A 26418-nucleotide genomic window follows, 5' to 3' on the forward strand; every position below is an offset into this window, starting at 1 on the left:
ATGGAAACAGGTGTTAGAAATCACCTAATTTGCTCCATTCTTTTTTTGTTTTACAGATGAGAAAACTGAAGTATATGAGGTTGTAACTTTTCCTGAGTTAACATAGTTAATAAGGGACTGAGCCAGGTTCTGAATGGAGTGTTCTCATTCTAAATACAGTGTTCTCTCCACTACTCCATAGGGTTGTCTTACTACATGTAATTCTGACATACAAACTTTCCCTTTAGAAACTTTCTTTATATGTGAACAGGAGCCTTGTCATTTCTCCCCATATTGTTGTTGTTCATCCCTTTGTTTTCTAAGATCAACGATGTCATGGAGTCAAGTCTTGACTTGTGCATAAAGTAGATTTAAATGAGGCAGAGCTGCCCAAAGGCTGCCCCATTCTTGCTCCCAGAGACCTCCAAGTCCAGTGACAAGACAAAAGTCAAGATGCCTGGGATAGTGGATGACCATGGCATCTTTGATGCTTGACCAAGCTCTAATCACTCCACAGTGTCTGTTTAGCAGTCTTCATGGCTCGTGGAACAAATTGTTCTCATATGTCCATTTCAATGGGGGTTTGGGATGAAGGAGAGAGATAGAAAGACAGACAGACAGACAGACAAAAATGCACATAGGGAGAGAGACAGAGGCAGACACACATACACACACAGAGGAAGCAAGAGGCAAACAGACATACATAGTTATCGTAGGATAAATAAAATTTTCTGGCTGTTGAAATTATGAGTATACCATAAAAATAATATTATATTATAACAGATGTTTACGTTCCCAGGTTGGATCAAAAATAAATTTTGTAGTGTACCTTAAGCATTCAATAATTCACTTCTGATCTCAGTTTCCTCATCTATAAAGCAAGAGAATTAGAATGGATAGTCTCTGAAATATCTTTCAGCTCCAAGCTGAGAATTCCATTGTAGATACTTAATATACATAATGTTATTTTCTGCTGCTGAACTTGTGTGTTAAAATGGCTTCTGTGTGTGGTAGACTGTGAACTTAACCACTTTGAATAACATTGTTTCTGTGTGACAATGTGACAAATTAACTTTTGGAATATAATCACAAGCTTGTAAGCTGAGATATCTTCCACTCCTGCTTTTGATTGTCGCTCAGAGATGATGCCAGGGTTCTGCTTCCCCAGTTCTTGGAAAATCACAGCTCAAACATATAAGGAGTAGCAGTGAAAGGTGCTTCAAAACCAACTTGACCTAATGTGGAGCCAGTGCCACTTCTTGCCAATTGACCAGTTCAAATCAACTCCTCATATTTTCTCTATTTTCTACAGATATAAACAGAGTGTGTTTTGTCCTCTGCCAAAGGATCCCTGCTCTTCCAGAATGCTCTAGGACAACCACATATCAAATAGAAATGAGCAGGTTCCATCCAACTAAGAATGACTCTCATCATTGGGTAGTAGGACAAAGTATCTCAAAACAATCATCTAATCGATAAACATTTGTTGTTGTTTAGTCATTTTAAATCTGTCCAGTTGTTTGAGATCCCATTTAGGGTTTTCTTGGCAAAGATATTGGAGTGCTTTGCCATTTCCTTCTCTAGCTCATTTTACAGATTAGGAAACTGAAACAAATAGTTTAAGTGACTTGCCCTGGGTCACTCAACTAGTATCTGAGGCCAGATTTGAATTCAGGAAGATAAGCCTTCCTGACTTCAGGCTTAGCACTCTATTCACTGTATTATCCACCTGCCCTCCAAACGTTGATTAAGGGTCTAATATGTGCCAAATACTGTGCTAAATCACTGGGGATACAAAAAGGAACAAAAGACACTCTAATCTCAAAGATCTCACCATCTAATGGAGGAAACAACAAACAAATATGTGCAAACAAATTATATACAGAAAATAGTAGAGGAGAAAGCCATTAGAATTAAGAGGTATTGGAGATTTCCTGTGGAAGATGTTTTAGTTGGGACTTAAAAGAAGCCAGCAGGTGAAGATGAGAAGGAAAAGCATTCCAGGCAAAGGGAACAGCCAGAGAAAATGCTGGGGAGCCAAGTGATGGAGGGTACTGTTCACATAAGGAGTTCATAGTCATTGAATCAAATGGGTAATAGGTAGCTGGAGGGGTGAGGGGCGGCAGGGGAAAGAGACATAATTGGATCAGAGCCTCAGGAAAATCAAGTTTGGTGGCTGAATGGAGGGTGTATTGTAGTAGGGAACTGGAGAAAGGCAGAAAGGTTATTACAATAGTCTAGGCACTAAGTGGTGGGAACATCAGGGAGAGAAGGGGGTCTATGTGAGAGATGTTGCTAAGGTGAAACTGACAGGCCTTGGCAACAGAGTGGGAACGGGGATAAGAGATCCTGAGGAGTGAAGGATGACATCTGAGTTGTGAGCCTGAGGTACTGAAGTGATGATGTTGCCCTCTCTGATAATGAGGAAGTAGGAGGGAGGTGGAATTTAGAAGGAAAGAAAATGAATTTGGTTTTAGATATGTTGCATCCACTCAAACATCTAAAGATATTTGCTGGACAGTCAGATTGAGGTTCTGAAAGTAGATGGAAGTATGAGATTAAATATCAGCAGAGTGGTTAGAACAAGACAGATAGATTTAAGAATTGTCAGTATAGAGATGGTAATTAAATCTATGGGAGCTGGCTAAAGCAGTTTTGGTAGAATGATAAAGTCCAAAGTCAGATTGTAAGGGGTTAAAAAGAGACTGAAAGGAGAGATAATGGAAGCTGTTGTGTGTTTCAGGTATAGACCAGTTCTGAGAACATCTAAATATAAAACATACTATATTCCATAGTTAAACAGCTAGATGACACAGAGGATAGAGTACTGGGGTTGGAGTCTGTTAGATCTGAATTCAAATGTAGTCTGACACTTACTCTCACTGTGTGACTACCCCCAACATGATCATTTTGACCTATGTCAGCAGAGATGAGTAAGTAACCAGATCATATCACTGCCATTTAAGACATGCTTTTATGTGCTTTTATGATCATAGTGGATTATCCTGAACAACTGAAGTCCTGTTTCTTAGATGTCAAGAACCCTGTGTCAGTTGGTTTGACAACTGGGCATCCCTGAGGAGGACCAGTGGTGGTTTGTTGGTAGAAGTGCTCCATTGCTTTAGTGGGGGACAGAAAGAAATACCCTGAGGTAGACCTAGATCTGAGAAAGGGATCACTATCTTATTCCTAATAGTTACAGAAAAGCTTAACAATAACCCCAGTATCTTTTGCCTTCAGATGACAGCTAGATGGCATCGAAAGTAGAGAGCTGGGGCAGGAGTCAGAAAGACCCATCTTTGTAAGTTCAAACAATTGAAAAAACAACAGCTCTGTGTTATAGCAGAAAGGGTGGATTTCAAGTCAAAGAACCTGACTGGAATCTGAATTCCAATCTGTGTTACTTCACTTATTTATGTGTGTGATTATATCTCAATGGGACCAAATATCCTCAACTGTAAAATGAAGGGATTGGGTTAGATACTTCTTAAAGATACCTTTCATGTCTGAATCTCTCATCTTGGTGACTTCTTTCACCACTGTTTTGGTGGAGTCATTCATGAAGGCTTTTTTCCCCCCAGAGTTGCCTCTCATTTTAATAAGGGAAACAATACATATAGGAGATTTCAGTTGCATTTTAGACAGAAAGTTCAATGATTTTCAATAATCTTTCATTTATTATCTTAAAAAATTTTAATAATAACTTTATTTTCAAAATACATGCAAAGATCGTTTTTAACATTCACACTTGCAAAATCTTGCATTCCAAATTTTTCTCCCTTCCTGCCCTTCTTTCCCTCTCCTAGATAACAAGTAATACAATGTAGGTTAAACATGTGCAATCATGAATATTTCTTGACCTTTGACTAAGGGAACAGATAACCAAAAGTAGGAGGCAAACATTCTTATTGCTTAGCATATCAAATGCAGATTTCTTAACTTGGCATTCAAAGCCCTAGAAAATCTAACCTCACCCTGCCTTATCACTCCCAATAGCCTACACACATTCTTTACACCAGTAAATCTGCTTTCCCTAGTTTCCTAAATCTAGCTAACCTCTCTCTTACCTCCTTTTAAAGGATTATGCCATTTCCTCTGCTTGGAATGTCTCTACCTCAGCTCCAGATTCTATAATGTTTTGTGTTTTGTTTGTTTTGTCTTGCTTTTATTCAATTATGTCCAGCTCTTTGTGACTCCAAGAAACTGAGGGAAACAGTTATTTGCCCAGGGTCACACAGTAATTGTCAGAGGCAGGATTTGAACTCAGGATAGATGAATCTTCTTGACTCCAGGCTTCTTGTTTTATCTTCTATATCCCAATTCCTTACAGTTTTTTAAAACCTCAGGTCAAGTTCCAATCTCCTATGAATCTTTCCCCACTGCTTCAGGTCACATTGTTCTCTGTACTAGATAATCTGGCACTGGTTATTTTTAAAAGGGCATTTTCCACCTGATCTTGTTCATTTTTTTTTTTTTATCCAAAAAAAAAAAAAAAAAAAAACCCAACCCAAAAACTTCACAACAAACAATATTAGGAGAAAAGATGTTTCAGGAGAGAGCTAGTTACATAGAGAGCGTTATAAACTGGCACTTTGTTCAATTTTGTAAGACTGCGGTGGTATTGATTGATAAGGTCTTAGTAATCTTCCTGAAAAAAGCTGTTGGCAGCCTTATGCAGGTTATGCCTGTGCTCTCTTGCTTGGTTCTCATTGTTTTATGTACACATGTTATTGTTTCAACAACTCTGTTAACTCCTTAGAGCAGCTACAATGTAGTATGAAGGACATGGCTATGTGGAGCATGGGACCTGGGCTTCAGTGCTCCATGTGACTTGTATAATCCCTCTGGGCTCAAGTTCCCCATCCCTTAAAATAAAGGACTCAGAATTTGTAGCTGGAAGAGACCTTAGATGCTATCTAATTGAGGTACTTGTTTTTTATAGATGAGAAATTAAATGACTTTCTTAAGGTCACAAAAGCCAGATTTGGGCTTTGAAGCCATGGCTTCTGCCACCAAATCCAGTGTTCTTTCCGCTATGCCAATACTTACACTAGCAGTTGGACAATATCAGGGAGGTTCATTAACATGGGATTTGTGAACTTAAAAAAATTTTTTTTGATTAACTTTCAGTATATTTGTTTGTTTTGTAATTCCATGTATTTTATTTATGCACTAAAAAAATTTATTCTGGGGTGAATGTAGGAAATATGGAGGGCATAGGCTTTCCCAGACTGCTAAAAAGAGCCCTTGACACACAAAAAAGAAATTCTGGGTGCAATGATCATATGCCATCAGCCTCTAGCCACTTCTTCCTTCCCCTCAATTCCCACATCTCCACTTGCCTATAAGAAATAGTCAGCACCTTTTGCATTGGATTTCTGAAGACTTTACCTTCTCTCCCCTCCCTTAACCCCTTGTATCTTGCTGTCCTCAAGCTGTGCTTCTTAATTTGCCATCTGCTCTCCAGCCTTGGAACACTTGGTAACACTTATGTTTTCTCTTTCATTCATTCATAGTTTTCAAAGGGTTTTTCCAGTATAGACATTGTACTTTTTTAGGATTCACTTTCAGGACATAACAGAAGCTGTACATATATACTTAGTAAATAGTTGGCACCTTATTGTTGGAATTATTACAATTTCTTGATGATGTCTGGGTCTGGCACTAGCATGGATAATGGAGACCATTGTTTGTCTTTCTCTGTATCTCTCTGTGTCTCTTTTTCTGTAACCATCTCTCTCTCCAAAGTACTATGTGCAGCAGGAAGAATTATTGACTTATACATCAAGTACAGCCCTGTGACATATCCTAGAATATCAAAGACTTAGAAAGCCTGGCTGGTTGGTTTCCCTGCCTTAAATTTCTTTCCACCTTCCACTAAGCTGTCAAATGAATCTTCTTAAAACACAGGTCTTTGTTCACTCCCCTTCACAATCTGGCTCCCTTCTACCTTTCTAGTCCTGTTACATCTTATTCCCCTCCCCCACTTCCCACACAGAGTCAAATGGGACCAGCCTCCTTACTGTTTCTTGAACAAAGTACTCCATCTTTGGATCCCATGCATTTGCACTCTGTCTTCCATGATTCCTTCAAGTCCCAGCTCAAATGTCACCTTCTGCAAGAGGTTTTTCCTGATTCCCCCATAATGCAAGTGATTTTCTATTGATTATCTCCAATTTAACCTGTGTAGATTTTGTCTAAATAGTTTTCTCCCTTGTTTGCCCCATTAAAATGTCAACTCCTTGATAATAGGGACTATTTTGTTTGTTTGTTTATTTATGCCTTTTTGTTTGTTTGGTTTGGTTTCTAACTGTCTTAGTATTTACAGGACTCAGCCCAGGGTCAAGCACATAATAAACATTTAATAAATGTTTAATGACCAATGAATGGTGGACTGAGCACCCACATATCTTATAGGAGCAAACATTTACTTCTTTTCACCTCTGGAGAGCAATAGATAGAAAATCCCCTTTCCTCTGATACCTTTTCTAGCAGAAAAAAACATGGACTTAAAGTCCTTCCAAATATAGTGCTTAGTCATTTTTCATTTTTGTCTGACTCTTCATGAGGGTTTTCTTGGCAAAGATACTAATGTGGTTTGCCATTTCCTTTTCCAGCTTGTTTTACAGATAAGGAAACTGAGGCAAATAGCATTAAGTGACTTGTCCAGGATCTCTCAACTAATAAGTATTTGAGGCTAGGTTTGAACTCGGTTATTTGTGAACCCAGTGCTTCATGCACTACACTACCAGCTGCCTCTCACAGAAAGCAGAAACAGAAGAGTGTTTTGGGTTAGGGATGGGGCAGACAAAATGAAAGTAAACCTAGGCTCTTCTTGACTAATTGTTCAAATTGAAGATTGGGGGCTATCTTTGAGGGTAAATCCTATCTCTTTAATGAAAACAACGTCCGCCTTCTCTGACTTGATCTAAAAACTGTTTTCTCTGATGATGCCAGGTCTTTTGGAAATAAATGATCATTCTTCTTTCTCATTGAAAAGAACTGCTATCCTTGCCTCAGTTAAAAGTAATTAAAATTATGCAGTATAACCCTGACAAGACCAGTGGGAAGTTTACCATGTCCCTCAGCTATTGAGTATCAAGGAATGAAAAACTGTTATGCGACGTTCTGGCATCAGCAACCAGCTAGGTGACCCAAACTTTTTCACTATGAGGAAAGTGGGATTAAGATTGGCCCTGTTGGAATTGGGCATGTAGGCATGACATTGTCTGACAAAGGGAGCAAAGAAACAACTCCATTGTTTGAAGAGGATAACCCTTTTGGATAGAATAAATCAGGTTACCTTTGGTAAATTACAGGGAGGTTTGGGGGGAGGGGAGAAGAAGGATATGGGAGGGAATATCTCCACTTTCCCTTTCTTTAATCCATCCTGCGCACATTGCCAGATGCCTCCCCTGTTCAAATACTAATCCCCTGAGTAAAGTTGACCGTGATCTGTCTGTTTGTCAATTTTTTCTAACTCTTATCTACTTGTATGTTTGTCAGCTTGGCAGATGATAAGAATCTAAGGACAGTTATATCGGGTACCAATGTCAGGGCCCAAACAATTCTTGGTAGCCTAGAACAGTAGGCCATATTGAGTAAGATGAAATTTGACAGAAATATAGTTTTCTTTTTGTGGATTAAAAAAAAATCAACCTCACATTGGGGTGAAATGGCAATTCTTGTGACTTGGTTGTTTACAGATTTTACAAATGAGAAGACTGAGGCAAAAAGCATTAACTGACTTGCCCAGGGTCACTTAGCTAATAAGTATTTGAGATTAGATTTGAACGCACATCTTCCTGAATCCAATGCTTTGTGCACTGTACCACCAGCTACCTCTCACCAGAAGGCAGAAACAGAAGAGTTCCTGTAAACTCAAAATAAGTCAATGGTGGGTGAGGACCACCACCAGAAAGTTAGTGCTGTATCCTAGGTTGCATGAAGAAATGTATAATGTACCAAATGAAGAAAGTGGTAGTTACATTGTATTCTACCTTGACTAAATCGCTTTAGATGTAACATCTTATGTTCTAGGCTGACCAGATTCTAGGAAGGAAGTGGAGTTTACTCAGAGGAGGGAAATCAAGATGGGAAAAGAGAGAATTGGAGACCATGTGGATCAAGGGGGTGATTTAGTTTGGAAAATGAAGACATCAAAAGATTTAATGACACCCAATTCTTCTTATCTCCAGATTCAGTTCAATATCTGTTGTACCACACTGACTCTTGTAAGGGACTTCTTGATAACAATTACAACTATCCAAAAGTAAAATGGGCCAGTGAATTCCTCTGCAATGAAGGTTTTTAAGTGGAGAATGATTATAACCACTTTGGAGAAATGTTATAGAGGGAATAATGCATTTCCAATTGTTTTTCAGGTATCTACATCTGGATAAATTCAAAATAGTCCAAAGGGAATTGATTACCTCTTCTTCATAACCCCAGTTCCTCAACTTCCCTGTTATTATCTGAGCACCATCATCCCCCTCTTAGCTTCTCAGTATCTCTCTACTCAAAACCCTCCTCCCCCCTCCACGTCCATATTCAATTTGTTGCCAAGGCTATTGATTTCATCTTTGCAATATCACTTACATATGCCCCTCTTCTCTCCCTTGATATTGCTATCACCATAGTATAGGCCCTTAATCATCTAACATATGTATTATATAAAGCTGTTGGTGATCTACCTGCCCTTCTCCAATCCACTCTCCATTCAGCCAACAAAGATCCAATCATGTCATCCCTATACTTCAGTATCTCCTCATCACCTCCTGAATCAAAGCAATTTGAAAATTCTACAAATATTTGTTGTTGTTAACTATTTCCATATTAAAAACACACACACACACACAAAACCCTCCAGGACTCCAACTCCTGGACATTTCCATTTCAAATCAACAGCATTTTAAAGAGTTTACTAAGCACCTCCTTTTTTCATTAAATTCATTTCATAAATGCAATGAAGTAATTTATTAAGTTAATTAGATTGGCCAACCTTCTTTTCTGATTTAAAAAAAAGAAGATTTTACTAAGCACTAGGCACTGTACCAAATGTAGGGAATACAAATACAAATAGAAAGCTAGAGAAGTTCTCTTGTTTTCAAGCAGCTTATAAAATTCTAATGGAGAAAGGACAATACTACATAAATGGGGATTGAAAAACAGATAAGAGTGGTGGTAGTGGGAGAATAAGGTGGGTGTTTGGGGAATGATAAAGTCCTGTGACAATGTTTCAAGAAAACGGCCTAGAGAGCAATGAAGACATGGTGATTGTTGTTGTTTACTGCTAAAAATGCTAACATCACCAGAGCCTTCAGAAAGTATCAATCCTTACTTATTTTGTTTTATTTTATTTTATTGTATTTTTTGCTGAGACTTGCCCAGGGTCACACAGTTAGGAAGTGTTAAGTGTCTGAGAATTGAGGTCCTCCTGACTTCAGGGCTGGTGCTCTTATTTACTGCACCACTTAGTTGCCCCAGTATTAATCCTTTTGATGATGGATGGTCTTGCCTCTATGCTGATGGCTGCCAACTTAGAAGGATGCTGTTAGCTGAAGATTTGAGTGGTTATGTCAATTTCTTAAAATAAGACAATGAAATTTGCCATTATTGATTGACTCTTTCACTTGAACACTTACAGGCTTCTAATAAGGTTATTAATTTGTCTAATTGCAATATTGTTGTGTCTCAGGGAATAAACAGGCTTAAGGACAGGGAGACAGACTGGACAGCAGTTGCTGAAGCAATCAGAACACACACTTAAGTTCACCATCTTATGTGGGTGTGATTCATAAGTCTCCAAATACAACAGTAACATCAGAGATCACTGGTCACAGATCAGTATTACAGATATTATAATAATAATGACAAAGTTTAAATACCACAAAAATTACCGAAATGTGACAGACATGATGAGAATACATGTTGGAAAAGTGGTGCTGACAGACATGCTTAACCCATGTTTGCCTCAGACTTCAATTTATAAGAAACATAACAAATGAGAAGCACAGTGACACAAAACATAAACAAACAAACAAAAACCACCTAGATATGTCTGTAATGTAATTTAATAGAAGTACAGCCTTTAAAAATTCAGACAAATTCTTTGACCATCAGGTTGAACAATGTCTTTTCTCTCGAAAATACTGAGATGGGATATGAGGATTTTCTTCTAAGTGCTCTTCTCTTTAATAAATAAAAAAGTGTATAGTCCCCAAGCATAAAAAATCTCAGGTATCCTGACAAGATATGTATTTGAATTCTTTCACAAGAAGAAGCAGTGGGCAGGATTCCCAGTATTACATTTATAGTTCCCCAAACCTACAACTTAGTCTTTTAGGTCATAGAATTTCAAGATAGGAAGTGCTGGTAAATATTTAACACCCAATTCTCAGGAGGGAAAATGTATTCATGACACACTTTTAAGTTTAATCTGAATTATTAACATGTTCCTTGTCAATTTTTAAAATCTAAACAATCAACAAAAGAATATATCAAGCTCAAGTTTTGTAGCATTTTGCCAGTTTCTGAGGTATAAATGACCACCCTGAAAATAAATAACCATTCAGCTCTCAAACTGATCATTAATTGGTCTAATTGCTCTATTGTGTCTTAGGGAATAGGGAAGTCAGAGGAGAGGGAGGCAGACTACACAGCAGTTGGTGACACAGTCAGAACACACACATTTATGGATGAACTTATACATCTTATATGGGTGTGGCTCATAATACCCCAAAACAATGATAATTGTAACATCAGAGATCACTGATCTTTTTTTGGTGGATGGAGCAACCAGAGTTAAGTGACTTGCTCAGGGTCACACTACTAGTGAGTATCTGACTTCAGGGCTGGTGCTTTATCCACTGAGCCATCTAGTTGCTGCCCAGTACATTCTTGAAAGTGGCTGTAGGGATTATCTAGTCTAACCCTAAATGCCTTTTACTGAAGAAGAAACTAAGACCCATAGGAAGGGAAATGACTTTTGCAAGATCATAGAGATAGGAAGTATTATGGATACGATTTAAATTTAGATCCCTTTGACTCAATTCCACTGCTTTTCCCAAAATATATTATTGTCTACAGTAGAATAGTTGACAAGACTATAAGCTCTAGTTCAAGGAAGCAGGATAGATTTATGAAACACCATCTTTAGTCTGAAGTAATATTTAGGAGAGACAACAACAGGAGAGAAAAGATGAAGTTGGGGTTCCATTCTTGAAGAGAGAAGAATCATCCAAGAGCTTCTACTGAATTTGAAGCTAGTCACTTAGTCCTCCTTAGTTAAGCCTAGCCTGAGATCTGAGGGCCATCTCTGTGTTTAAAGGGCCCTTTCTAGGGTCTGAGTCTGCTGGCTCATGGATCATAATCTGTGACAAGGTCATGTTCTCCAGATAAATAAGGGAGTCTAGAGGGAATTTGATGGTCTGAATCCTTGGGCATAGGGATCCTGACAAAGAGAAGAAGGGGCAAATGTCATGAGGATATATGTGTGGTTAATTATAACCAACCTCCATGAGTCCCATTCCCTCTTTTTTCTACCTCCCGCACCCCTGGGGTCTCAGCTCACAATCCACCTTCTGCCTCTGAAATGAAATGGCTTTTTCTAGGGCTTCTCATGCTGTGTTTGGGAAATTCAAATGGTCTTTCCTTAAGTTTCCTCCATTTTCTGGGCTCCCTCTGCATCCTATCTCCATCTGTTATTGGCCTTGCCATTCTTTTGCTTAGTTCCCAGATGGGTTAAAAAGAACTTGGAGTAAGCAGACCTAAGGCTTGGATAAGCCTTAAGGAAGGACCAAAATGCTCTTCATGTCAAAAAGAAAATGTCCCCAACTTTGCAACCATCTCTCCCCCCCTGGCAATCTCCTGTGACATCTCAGCCCCACTTCCTGACTTCCACCATCTGTCCATCCATATAAAGCAGTCATCTTCTCTCCTCATTACACTCAGCACTATCTCTGCCTTCTATCTATCAATCACAGATTGGCCATCAGGAAAACTCAAGCCATCATGACATGTTCAAGTCTTTAATGCCCCAAAACTGTTCCACCACCCCTGACTTGAACATGTTATAATTTAGTTTTTTGTTTGTGTTTTTTTTAAAGAATTCTAAGTGTCAAAGCAATAAGGCCCTGTAGAGTCTTTTGTCTATTTCTTTCATCTCATAATGGACATATTCAAATTCATATCCAAAGAAGGGAAAAGGTTTGCTTAAGGTATTTAAGTAGTGACTGAGCTGGGATTTTTGAATTTGAAATCTAGGGCTGTCAATGCACTGGGCTATATTTCCTCTTTCAGACTGTGTAAAGTGAGAAAGAGAAGTCAGAGGATCTCACCAATTGTGAGGAGAAAATTGTACCATTAGAGATTATGAGAATCTAGATCCAATCTGCAATGATATGGAAACCAGAAGTCATAGCCAGTTCTGTTGCTTTAACTTCTTACATAGTCATATGCCCAGATGAATTGGCCAGGAGTGTCCTTCATAATCCTGTTGAGGAATCCTGTGGGTTTAAGTTTCACACATATGAGGACACAGGAAAATGACATGAATGGTCCTGTAATAAAACATGGTTTAAGAACAATAATAATGAAGAAAGTGATTTTTAAAATGTTTTGATTAAGGGGGTGTGTGTACGAGGGAAAATTGGGAATGGCTAAAAGCTTTGAAATTATATGGAAGAAGATGGAGTCCTCTGAGCTGTCTCTGATTGTCTATGGCATCAGGTAATTAATTTCTCTTCCCTAGGCCTCAGTTTCTCTGCTGGAAAATGAGACTGTGTAGCAAGTAAAGTAAAAAAGAATTCTAGGTTTGAGGTCAAGAGAGTCAAGGAAATAGAAGAATGGATTTCTTCCCTTATCTTTACCACTTCTTAGTGAAAGGGATTCCCTTATTCTCAATTTGCTCATCTGTAAAATGAGAGGGTTAGAATAAATAATCTCAAAAATTCCTTCTTTTGTTTCTCTAAAAATCCTGTGATTCTGGATTTGAGTGAGGAATTCCCTAAGGAACTATTCAGCACAATGATTCTATGGAACTTTTATTGGTGGAACAGACTTCAAATCATTGAATCACGATGATTTGCTGGTCTGAAGTTATTTTTGAAGAGCACCAATGACATCATGGTCTTGACTCATTTATGAATTAGATTAAGTGGGACAGAGTGGCACAAAGTCATCAGCCCTTTCCTAAGTCTTCAAAGTCTTATTGCAGGACAAAAATCAAGATGACTGGTGGTGGCCTGGGATGTGGTGGATGACCAAATTCTTAGCACTCCACAGCCTCTGCTTCAGTTGCCTTCATGGTCATTGAAACTAATTGTTCTCATTTGCCCATTCCAGTGGAGAAAGTCTTCACATTCTTGGAGTAGATATTTCCAATTCAAAATACTGGATTAAGAATCATACAGTTATACATTTAGAGCAGGAAGAGATTTTTAAAAAATTTTTTATTGTTTTATTATTTTCTGGTTGTACATGTATATTAATTTTTTAAATACACATTTCTTTATGAATCATGTTGGGAGAGAAAAATCAGAACAAAAGGATAAAACCACGAGAGAGGGGGGGAAAAGCCCAGAAAAAAGGAGTGAATGTAATATGTGTTGATTTGCATTCAATTTCCATAGTGCTCTTTCTGCATGCACATTACATTTTCTATCTAAAGTTTATTAGAGTTCTGATCTAATCTAAGATCACTGATCACAGAAGAATCAAATATTTCATAGTTGATCATCATACAATGTTGCTGTTACTCTGTACAATGTATTCCTGGTTTGAGCAGGAAGAGATTTTATGGGTCCTCTGGTCCAACTACATCTTCATTGATGTTTTTGAGTACCAATCCCCTCCATTTTATATTTGGAGAAACTGAGGCCCAGACATCATGACAGAGATATCATGATTTACCCAAGGTCACACAGATGATGGCAGAACCATGATATGGTTCCAAAGCCAAATCCAGACTCTTTCTGCCAACTACATTGCCAAAATACTTGGGTTCAAATTCTGCCTCTGCTATTTTGTGTTGTGTGATCTTGCACAAGTGACTTAATCTCCCCAGTCTCCTCAACTATGAAATTAAAATCCCTTGCAGTTCTAAATATATAATTCTGTGGCCTTAGAGATAACAAGGAAGGATCATAGATCACTTTATTTCACTAGTATCTAGTTAAGAATTCCCTCAGTTACACTGCTCATAAATCCAATCTTCACTTGAAGCTCTCCTAGTGAAGGGAACCTGCCCCCTCCCTATGTTGCCCTTTCCATAGATTTTTGTTGTTTTTCTTCATTTGCTTCAGTCATGTCCAATTTATGACTTGGCAAAGATACTGGAGGGGTTTGCCATTTCCTTCTCCAACTCATTTTACAGATGAGCTAATGGAGGCCCAGGTCACACTTACTAGATGTAAGTATCAAACTGTATTTGAATTCAGGAAGATGAGTCTTCCTGACTCTAAACCTAGCATTCTATCCACTACAGTACCACCTAGCTGTTGACATACCATAGGTGGAATAGTATATCTAGAATGAGAAGGACCTCAGTCTAGTACAGCATCTTCATTTCAAGATGATGAAAATGAGGTCCAAGATGTTAAATGACATAGTTAATAAGTGATATGATTTGAACTCAGGATCTCTGACTCAGACCCAATGTTTTTACCATGATATTTCATTTTTTTAAAAAGTATTTTATTTTTCTGAATACATGCAAAGATAGTTTTCAACATTCACCTTTGCAAAACCTTATGTTCTAATTTTTTTCCCTCTTTCCCCTTTCCTCCCTCTCCAACATAGCAAGCAATCTGATATAGGTTAAACATGCACACATGATATTTCCTTTGAAGGGAAATTAATGATTTTTTTCTTTTTTCATTTTGCTAAGGCCTTTCTTCTATTGACATGTAAAGTTAGTCACAGGTAACTAGAATAACTTGAATTTATATAGTGCTTTACAAATATTATCTTATTTGATCCTCATAACAACTCTGGGTATTATAATCTCATTTTACAATTGAGAAAACCGAGGCAGAGATTAAATGACTTGCCAAGGATCATGCAGTTCTCTGAGGCCATATTTAAACCCAAGGTTTTCTGGATTAATATTCTGTTCCGAGTCACCTAACTGGCCAATAGAAGCTGATTCTTCCTTTTTATTGATCCTATTAACAGCCTCCCAGACAAGACAAGTTGTTCATTGCCTCTCAAGGTCATTGTCAGGAAATAGCCCTTGGCTTTGCAGGGTGAAGTCAGTAGTACTTAATAACCCCCTCCTCTCTGCCGGGTATAATGCTAGGTGCTGAGGATTCAGATAGAAAGCTTGAAAACTACCCTACTCTCAAAGAGCTTGCTCTGTCAGGGGAGACAGCACAAAGGTGAATAAATATATATGCAGTTAATACAAGGTTGTTGTTCTTCCTTTCCAAAGAGGACCAGTGACATCATGGGAGGATGTCTTGACTTGCTCATGAATTAGATTTAAGTGAGTCAGAGTTGTGCAAAGTCATTTGGAAGAAGGTAGTTAAGTAGGAGGTGATAAGGGAGAGTGGTTGTTGTGGAGATCAGTAAAGTCTTTGTCTAGAGAGAATGCTACTGTGTAACTCTTCTATTCAGAAGTCTTGAAAAACGCGAATAACCCTTCTCACAACTGACTGGCTGCTTGGTAATCAAGTTTTCCTATTTGGCAGATAGGACCACCTGGGTTTTAAGAGTTTAAATAATTTTGCCTGAGGTCTCCAAGCTGAGATTTGGACTGGATCTTCTGATTTCAATCCTAATAGGCAAGTGTTCTTACATGGTGCACAGCTGTGGCCACTGTGCTTCCTGAGCCCAGCAAGACCCATATTGCTTCCTTTCCTGATTCAGAAATCTCCCTGTAGGGACCTTGCTGGAGGATTCCAAGTTGGAGCCTCTCCCTATAAATATTGCAGCAGCTGGACAAAAGACTGGAGCTTGACAACATGCTTGCCTCTCTCCAGCAGGACACTTCTTCAAATGCTGAGCCAGGGGACTCTTTGCATTGCCTGCTTCATGGGGTGGTGACCTTCAGTCCCAGAGTGTGGTCCCTGCTATCTGTCTGTGTAGTTATTTATAACAATGTAACTCAGCACTGTATACCCCAAACTTCACTTCTGTGTCCTGGCACCCCTCCACTGCCTCTGCATTACTCTCCAAGAAGTTGGTCCATCTGTGCATGAGACCTCTGGAGAAATGACTGGGTTTAGATTAATTAGGTGACCGTGAATGCAGCCCCAACATTCTTTGATGGCCTATCTGAATAGTTTGTATTCTGACCAACCCTATTTGGTTTTTTATTCTATATTTCTTTTGAGGCAAATAGAGATCAAGTGATATACCTAGGGTCACACAGTTAGTATCTGAGATTAGATTTGAACTCAGATTGTCTTGACTCTAGAACCAGTGCTCTATCCACTAAACCACCTAGTTGCCCCTAGTCAGACCCTGTTTGGAAGACTATAACCAGCTATGGGTCCCACATTTCAAAAAAAGGACATGGACAAGCTGGAATATGTCCAGAGAGAGACATGACAAGATGGGGAAGGAATGTGAAACTATTCCATGTGAGGGCCTGTTGAAAGATTTAGGAATGTTTAGCCAGGAGAAGAGAAAAAACGTAAGGAAAGATGGAGAAAAATGATCATGGTCATCAAAGATTGAAGGTGTCACTTGGGAAAGGTGTACTAGACTTGTTTTAGTGTCTGCAGAAGGCAAGTCTAGGATTAAAAAAGGAAAGTCTCATAGAGGTAAATTTCAGTTCACATATGAAAAAACAGTGGATTGCCTCAATAGATAGCATGCTTCCAATCCCCAGCGGTGTTCAAGCAGCAGCTTTATGACCATTTGCTAGGAGAGCCATTTGCTATAAAAAGAGAGGTTTACTGCCCCCAGGAAGCAAGCAGCTTAACCACTAAGACGCCCTACAATTTTGAGACTAAGAGCTAAATATAAATCACTCTAGCAATGTAATGCTTAATACAGTGACCTTCTGTACCTTATAGAATCATAGGTTTTAGAACTGGAAGGACCCTAAAGATCATTTTTATGAGGAGTTCTTAATATATGTATATATTGTCATCGTATACCCCTTTGGCAGACCAGTGAGTTCTAGTGGACCTCTTCAGAATAATGTTGGTAAATACAAAGGGAGCCAAATATATTGAAATACTTTATACTAAAATATGATTTTTAAAAGTTGTGTTCATAGATTCCAGGCTCAGAACCCCAATTTCAGTTTTACAGATGAGGAAAGTAATCCTCAAAGAATTTCAGTGACTTGTTTGAGGTTACACAGCAGTAAAATAAAATAGGACCCAAATCCAGACTCTTTATTTTATAATCTACTAGTTGTTCAATACGATTGACAGAAACCCAAGTAAGAAGGGATCTCAGGATAATGCAGTCAATCTTGTGGAAAAAAGCCTGAATCCTGCCTATAAAATCAGTCTTAAGTGGTCATTTAGCCTCCACGTGATCCAAAGAACCTGAGAAAAGACATCAGGGATCCAGTGCATGGAACCACTTTCATCTGATCAGATTGTCACCTAGCTTTTGCTTAAAGACCTTCAGACATCAGGTGCTCAGTGTAGCTCCTATAGCAGCTGGATGTTTTTCCTTGGTATTGCCAAATGTGCCCTGCTGTGTGACTCTGGTCCATTGTTCCTGGTTATGCATCTCTGGTTCCAGGGAAAACAAGAGTGATCCCTAGTCCACATGTTAATGTTTCAAATATCAGAAGATGACTATCCTGACTCTGCTAAGTGCCCTCCAGGGTAAACATCAAATGTTCTAGTTGAATCCCTTCATTCTGGATCTGCTTTTCTCTAAAATTCCTTTACCTCCAAATAGTTTTTGGCTATCTAAAACTTAAAATTCTTCTTCATTCAGATAGATGTTTTTTTTTTTTAAATCAGTCATAATTTGTCATCAGACTAAGATCATAATCTACTTGAAGGAAGATAGACTCTTTGTCCAAATATAAATCCTTCTCCCTCTCTACCTTTCAGGGGTTTTAAAGAAACCAAAAATTGATTTTTTGGGGGTGGCAGATTGGATGGGAAAGTAGATAGTGTCATGGATAGAGCATTGGTCTTAGAGTCAGGAGAACTTGAGTTCAAAACCAGCCTCAGACATTGGGCAAGTCACTTAACTCCAATTGCCTTGCCCCCCAAAAAACTGATTTGAGATGTAAGTCTTCTTATATGTGGTTCTTCTCTATTTATTGCTAATTTTCTATCTTTCTCTTGTTTTATTGATCAGTGCCTTTTGTATTTATATTTTATATTTCCATATGTGATTTTTCCCTAATAAACCTTCCCTTTTAACAAAGGGAAAAAAATCATTAAGTAAGACCAAACCAAATAATCAAATGAGTTAATATCTGTAAAGCTCTTAGTACAATGCTTGGCACATAGTAGGCCTGAAGTAAATTCTTATTCCCTTCTCTCCCTTTTCCCCTATATCAGTTGCATGTGACATGTATTTACCCCATAGTCCTTCACCTCTCCAAGGAAAAGATCAGGTATATTTTCTCATCAATTCTCACCAGGTTGGTCATTATGATTTTATGTTGTGTTTGCTAATCAGCTTTATTTTATTGTTTTTTTTTTGTTTGTGTTGTTGTAGTTACTATGAATATTTCCCTTGTTCTGTTTTTTCTTAGTATATTAGTTGTTACAAGTCTTCCCTGTGTTTCTCTGAATTTCTTCTATTCATGTCACAATTAGTATGCCTATTCTCCAGTTGATGGGCACTCACTTTTTCCTCAGTCTTTTGCTACCACAGAAAGTGCTGTTATGAACAATTACCTTGATTTGTAGTGAATCTCTGTTAATGTCTTTGACCTCCTTGGAATAAATGCCAGTAATGGGATGAGGCTCAGAAGTTTTCTTCTGTGAGACTGCTACTATAGAGAAAGAGGGCAGGTTAATGAATCATTAAAACATTTATTAGGTGCCTCCCATGTGCCTAGAATTGTGCTAAACTAAGCCCTGAAGATACAAAAGAATCAAAAGTGAATTTTTGCCTTCTAGGAGCTTACAATCTAATGGGGAAGTAAGTGGTGGTATTTGAAAATAACTCTGGGGGAAGCTAGATGGCACAGTGAATAGTGCACCAAGCCTGAAATCAGGGGGACCCGAGTTCAAATTTGACCTCAGACACTTAACAATTCCTAGTTATGTGATCCTGGGCAAGTCACTTAACCCCAATTGCCTCAGGAAAAAAAATAACTGTCATTCTCCTTATTGGTGTATACTAATGAGCCTGAGGCAATAGGAGGCCAGTGGCTAGAGTTCTGAGCCTGAAGCTGGGAAGGTTCATCTTCCCAAGTTCAAATCTGGCCTTAGAGATTTACTAGCTGTGTGACCCTGAACATGTCACGTTATACTGTTTGCCTCAGTTCCTCATCTGTAAAAATGAGTTGGATAAGGAAATGGCACTCCAATATATCTCTGCCAAGAAAACCCCAAATGAAGAATCATACATGACTGAACAGTAGAGGGACTGATAAATGAATGAATGAAGAAAGTATTTATGAAACACTTACCATGTGCCAGGCACTGTGCTAAGCTCTGGTTTCTGCAAATGGTCTCATCATTGCACAATTTCTGGCTTTTCTAATTGCCCTGCAGCTTAACTTCCTCACATATGTTGTCTCTTCCAATTAGAAAAGTCCTTAGCATAAGAGGCCCTTAAGTAGTTAAGAGGACCATGGGAGTATTAGGCAAGGAATAAGGTCTGGAGAATTTTAGAAATCAGTGGCAAGATAGAGGTGGGGGTCTCCATCTCAACAGAAAACCATGCAGTTGTTGGCTCCCATCTCATCCAGACTGTGTGATCAGTCAAGCAGTTGGGTAAAGAAGACAGGCAAGGGAACAGGATTCCCTGTGTCATTGTAGCTTAGCTGTTCCAGATGAGTTCTGAGACATGGGGAGGAAGGCAGATACAAGGGAGGCTGAACGCTCCCCGTCTAGCTATCACTTCTACCTCAGATAGCACCAGAGATCTGGGGGAAAGGAATGATTAACTTCCTTGACATGATTGAAAACTCTGAGTGACCCTAAGCACATTTCAGTTTCCTTCCACATAATCTGCTGCTGTCATGCATGATTATGCCTGAGCTTTCTGCAAAAAACCTCTTCAGGTCAAGCTAATGTCACCTCCTGAGGCAGAGAAATCCATAGGGTGATTGACAGGTTCTGTTGGGAGCTTAAAATGGATCGTCCTTTCCCCTCTTGGAGAAGCACAAACATTGTTTTGAGGGGTCTTTCAGCGTTGGTAATTCATCAGGAAAAAGCTGCTGAATTGTGGTATGTTTTATCTCCCTTCTGAAAGCCTATTCTTGGTGCGTGACTAGACCATAATTGGTGTGAGTCACAACTCTGAAAGCTGTTCACTTGAGCTGCCCATAGAGAAGGCCTGCCTGGTTTGTTTTCAAGCAGAGATTGACTGTACCTCCATTTGTACCTCTTGTACCCTTGGGGAACGACACTTCCACAGCCTGAAAGTTTCCATAGAATTGAAGCTCCCTCTTGCAAATACCAAAATTTCCTTTTAAACACACACACATTTTGGATGAGAACATTTTTAATTTCTTTCACGTACTTCTTTAGTTTCCTAAGGAGAGAGTACTGAAGATTATTGCATAGATTTTTTTGATGACTCAGTACCATCATTGTGGGCATCCATTAATAGTCTTGTGAGATAATAAGATGCTGGGTCTGCTATTTATCTAATTTTCATCTTTACCCACACTATCAGGAAGTCCAGGAGTATCTTTCCTGCTTTCATTCTGTCTCCTGTTATTAACTCTAGTTCTTCCCCCATCCCTGCCAATCCTCTTATACCGATTTGCTGCTTTTAATCTGGTCTTCAGATAGGCAGTGTTGCTGTATATCATAAAACTAAATAGTGGTCTGATTATCTTATTTATCAGAACAAGAGGCAGATCATTGCTATTTCAATAAGTTAAATATCAGTATTTAGGAAATATTTTTGGTTGTGTTGTATTAGTCTTTATGAAGGTTACATTGCCCACAGTCCTGATGGAGATAGTTTGGATTCAGATACCATGAGAAACTTAAAATATAGCTATTTGGTTTAGCTATTTGGTTTTTTTTTCCTCCTAGGCTTTCCTTTGCTCTTCCTTTTGATGCACAGACTGGAGAAGAAAGATGAACTTAGCTATTTTTGAAGATTCCTTATTAGTTTCCCAGTTTAGAATAAATTATTCCCAAAGGGGTAAAAAAAAAAACAAACAAAAATTCCTCAGTAAATGTTCTTTTCAAACTTGCACAGATACAATAGTGAGAGGTGGATTGTCAATTCATTAGTCTCAAATGATGCCTAGGACTCCTTTTCTCCTAGGCAAGTGCTATCATTTTCTTAAAACTGCAGCAAATGAGCCACGAACTCTTATTCAAGACAGCTAAGCAATGCAGTGGAACTGGAGTCAGGAGAACCTGAATTTAAATTTGGCCTTATTAGTTGTGTGATCCTGAACAAATCACTTATCCCTGTTTGCCTCAGTTTCCTCAATTGCAAAATGGGGATAATAATAGCTCCTGCCTCCTAGGATTGTTGAGAGGATCAAATGAGATATTTTTAGCACAATGAATGGCACATTTGTTGTTCAGATTTATCTGATTTTTTGTGACCCCTTTTGGGGTTTTCTTGGCAAAAATTCAGGAGTGATTTGCCATTTCCTTTTCCAGCTCATTTTATAGATGAGGAAACCAAGACAAATAGGATTAAGTGAATTATCCAGGATCACATAAAAATTTAAGTGTCTGAAGTTGGATTTGAACTCAGGAAGAAAATACTTTTCTAGGCCTGAAGTTCTATGCACTGTACCATTCAGCTGCCCATGGTTGACATATAGAAACTGCTTTATAAATACTTATTCCACATGTCTCCTGTCCTGCTGCCTATAGAACCTTTCCTGGGCCAAATGAGTAGAGGCAAACAAAGGCTATAGTGTTATTCAGTTGTTTGAAGGTTTCAGAAAGGCTAGCCAGATCAATAACTATTGGGCCCTTTTGCTTTTCCTGTCTTTGCAGTGTGGGGGCGCAGGGGAGGAGTACCTCTATGAAGACTTCCAAGACCTCGATCTCTCCCAGTTGGATGCCAGTGACTTGGATTCTGCCAGCTGCTTCAGTGAGCTTCAGTGGGGTCCTGAGACATCTGAAAATGGGTTCAGCCAGTGTGGCACCTGCGGGGAAGACTCAGAACTTTTCCAGGTATGTCCTTTCCTATACTCATTCTGGACAGAGATATCCCTTGCTTAATGGAATTCATCACCTGGTAAAGAAGGTAAGACATATCCATGCAATATCAATTCATAAATTTTCCATAAAGTCCTGATAAAAAAAATTAAAACAATTTATTCCCCCAAATCTTTCATTATAATCAAGTTTATACAAGAATACAAAGATAGTACAACAATAGAATATTAGAATAAGAATATAGAAATAATGGTTATATATTTATAACTATATATAGTATATAATAGAAATATAGAATAGAATATTAGAAATTAGAATAATAGAAAAATAGTTAACATAATCATATTAAAAATGGAAATATCTCCAAACCACAACATTATCTAAATGCATATAGAAAAAGCTCCTGATGAAGAACAACTAACTCATTTAGATACAAAGCTATTTTTCTCCTAAAACCTAACATTATGTATAACAATGAAATACTAGAAGTTTTCTCAAGAAATATAGGAGTAAAGTAAAATACAATCTTTCCCTCCTTTCATTTGACCTACTTCTAGAAATGTTAGTAATAAAACAAGAAAAAGAAATTAAAGGCATAAATATAGACAGAGAGGAGACAAAAACTATCCCTATTTAAAGATGACATACTTTACTTAGAAAATCTTAGGGAATCAGAAAAGAAACTAATTGAGACAATAGCTTTGATAAAGTTACAGGGTATAAAATTAGCCCACAAAAATAAAATAGCATTTTTATAAAATAAGAGCAAAATCCAGGAGGAATAAAAGAAAAGTCCCATTCAAAATAGCTATGAAATGCATACGATATCTAGAAATCAGTCTGTAAATGAATCTGTAAAACCCTCTTTAAGAGAACATAAGACAACTTAAAAATATTCAGTGCTCATGTCTGGGCAATGCTACTAAAATAAAAATGGCATTAATTTTGAAATTTTAATTAATTTGCAGATTTTAGTGTTATACCAATCAAACCACCAAATGGACAATATAAAATTAGATAAGATGGGCAAGGGAAAAAAATAAGCATTTACATAGAGTCTGCTACTTGCCAGGTACCATGTTAGCATTTTACATTTATCTCCTTTAATCCTCACAACAACCCTGGGAGGTAGGTATTTTTTTATTACCTCAGTTTGACAGTTGAGGAAACTGGGACAATGAGAGATTAAGTGCCCATGGTCCATTATTTTTGAAGTATCTAAGGTCAGGATTGAATTTAGATTTATCCTGACTCCAGACCCAGCACTCTTATTTGTCCCAACATAATATATGGTAATGTAAAATGATAACATAATAAATTAAAAATAAAACTCATTTGGAGGAACAAAAGATTTAGAATATCAAGGAAAATCATGGCAAAAAATGTAAGAATAAAAGGAGAATAGTACTTTTTTGCATTATAAATAAGCAATTAACAAAAATGTTTGTTATTGGCTAAGAAATTTTTAAAAAGTCTAATGAAAGAGAAGACAAGGAAAAAAATAACTCAACTCAAGCCAATGTTCAGTAAACCTAAAAACATAAATTACCCAGAAAAGGACTCCCTTGGAAATCAAGAAGGTAATCTGGCAGAAAGAAGATTTAGACATTATTTCTACACCATGTTCCATGGTAAATTCAAAATATAATCTGAATATTGAAGATCATACCATTAAGAAATTAGAAAGGAAACATCATATACCTTTTATAGCTGTAGGTTGTGAATTATTAAAGAAGTTGTAGAGGCAATTACAAAAGATAAAATAGATACTTTTGAAATTAAAAAGCCTTTGTGTAAGCAAAATTAATATAACTGGGATAGGAAAGGAAACCTGGTTAAATGAAAATAAAACTTTGTATCAAGCATCTCTGTTAAGCTATTCAGATATTAGCAAAAAACCATCACTCAGTAGAAAAGTGATCAAAAGACATGAATAAAGAGTTCTTCAAAGAATTGTAACGTGTTCATAACCACATGAAAAGAGGCTCCAAATCACTAACAAGGGAATTTAAATAAAAACATCTCTAAGGTTTCACCTCTCACCTTCTAAACTGGCAAAAATGGTGACCCCAAATGGCAATAGTCAATTTTGGAGGGGTTGTTGAAGAGCAGGAACACTAATACATTCTTGGTGGAGTTGTGAAGTGGTACAATACAGAATTATGCAAATAAACTAAAGCATTCCTGTCCCTTAAACCAGAGACTCTATTACTGAGCTTATACCCCAAGGAAGCAAGTTCCCATATAGTCCAAAATATTTTTAACTAATATTTTTTAAGATGGCTGAGAATTTTAAGTAGATACTCATTTTCCATGGAATGGCTAATCTGTGGTACATGACTTTAGTGAAATATTATTGTAGTATAAGAAATGATGTAGGCGATGAATACAGAGAAGCATGACAGGATTTATATGAACTGATGCAGAGTAAAGTAAGCAGAACCAAGAAAACAATACATATAGTAATTACAACAATGGAAACAGAATGACATACCAAAAAGGATTTTTTTTTTTCTTTCTAAAAAATGCTATTTGTTTTATGGAATGGCTTTCATGAAGGGGGAGGCCAAGGTATACTTGGGGTACTATCACATCCCAAGATAACAGAAAATATCAGCAAAAGTTATTTTAATGGAACAGAAGTGAGTGCAAGGGATAATGTTGTAAAAAAATTACCCAGGCATGGGTTCTGTCAATAAGTTATAATAAAAAAAATTATTTTAAAAAATAAACTTAAGCCAAAAAAGGGAATTGCAAACTATTTGCAACCAAAATACCAAGACATAAATGGCAAGAGAATACAAATCAAGATAATCCTGAAGGTTCAAAGCACATGCAGCAAATTGGCAAAAATGAGAAAAGATGTAATTAGTTGTTGGATTATATGGGATTAGATGGTGGGAAATAGGTGGTATGCATTGCAGGTGGAGTTGTGAATTGGCACAACCATTTTGGAAAAAAATCTAGAATTATATAAAGAAAGTGATTAAAATTTCCATGCTCTTAGACTCAGGGATTCTACTGGTAGACATATACTTCAGAATGTAAAGAAAGACATAATATATATATATATATATATATATATATATTTTAACAGCATTTTTTGTGGTAACCATTAATTCATGGATGTCCAAACAAATTATGAGTGAAAGTAATACAATAATACTGTACTATAAGAAATTATAAAAATGATGAATTCAGAGAAACATGGAAAGATTTCTATCAACTGGAAACAAAGCAATGTTAGCCTAATGTAATTAGCAATAGAAAAAAAGTCAAAACCCTAAAACTGAATGATTTGGAACAGCTCTCTTCCCATATCCCACTCTCTGTTTCTACCCCTTTTTAGTGGATCATGAGTTATATGAGATAAATGGTATCAAACTTTTAAAATACATTGTGTGTAACTTTTTTCTTTCCCTTCTTCATACTTTAATATAAGGTTTTCCTGGTGGGAGTGAGGAAAGAATGTCCCACCTCATAGGATTGTTGGGAGGATCTTAAGAGGTGGAAAAATACCCAGGCTAGAAATCAATCTAGTCTAAGCAAATAGCTTCCAAGGGGCTCAGATTTTTGTGTGTGGAGATAATCAGGATTAAGAGACTTGCCCAGAGTCACATAGCTGAGGTTGTATTTGAACTCCCAACTTCAGGGTCCACGTTATCTTTATTGCTTCACTTAGCTGTCCTTCAATCTTTCTGTCCCTATATCCCATGTCTTTTTGTAAACCTTTTAATATTCCCTGTTCAATATGAATAGAAATATGTCCTAGATATAAAATGCATATGCATAGTCAAAATAAGATATATGGATTAATTTTTCATACAGAAAACTTTAAGATGACTGAGAATAGCTTAGGCCAAGGATCACATACTCAGTTATCAATATCACAGATACTACCTTATTTCCCACCTTTATTTCTGTTATACTATATTCGTTCCCTCAACTTACTCATATTTTCTCCAACCTCTCCAGCTTGCCCTCCTCTAAGGAGCTGTTCTCACCAATTTTGTGCTTCATTAATTTTCTTTAATTTTCAATTACACTTAATATTTATTGAGAACTTAACTGTATACAGTGCTGGGAGAAATATCTTGATAAACAGGGCTTGGTTCCTGTTCTCAAGATGCTCTGTGTCCAGTAGTTGAGACAAGACATGCATGACCGCAGATAAACATTAATTCAGAAAAGTGAT

At 37.6% G+C, this 26418-nt stretch overlaps 1 protein-coding gene across 1 annotated transcript in view; it reads left to right on the plus strand.

Moving 5' to 3' along the window:
* Positions 1 to 26418, plus strand: part of PPARGC1B (PPARG coactivator 1 beta) — a 150514-nt gene that overhangs the window by 90938 nt on the left and 33158 nt on the right. The window contains exon 2 of the mRNA XM_023505499.2: positions 21958 to 22238. Within this exon, the coding sequence (XP_023361267.2) occupies positions 21958 to 22238 (281 nt within the window). The remainder of the gene's footprint in view (positions 1 to 21957; positions 22239 to 26418) is intronic.

This window comes from Sarcophilus harrisii, chromosome 2 (genome assembly GCF_902635505.1).
Source record: "Sarcophilus harrisii chromosome 2, mSarHar1.11, whole genome shotgun sequence".
Taxonomy (NCBI): Eukaryota; Metazoa; Chordata; class Mammalia; order Dasyuromorphia; family Dasyuridae; genus Sarcophilus; species Sarcophilus harrisii.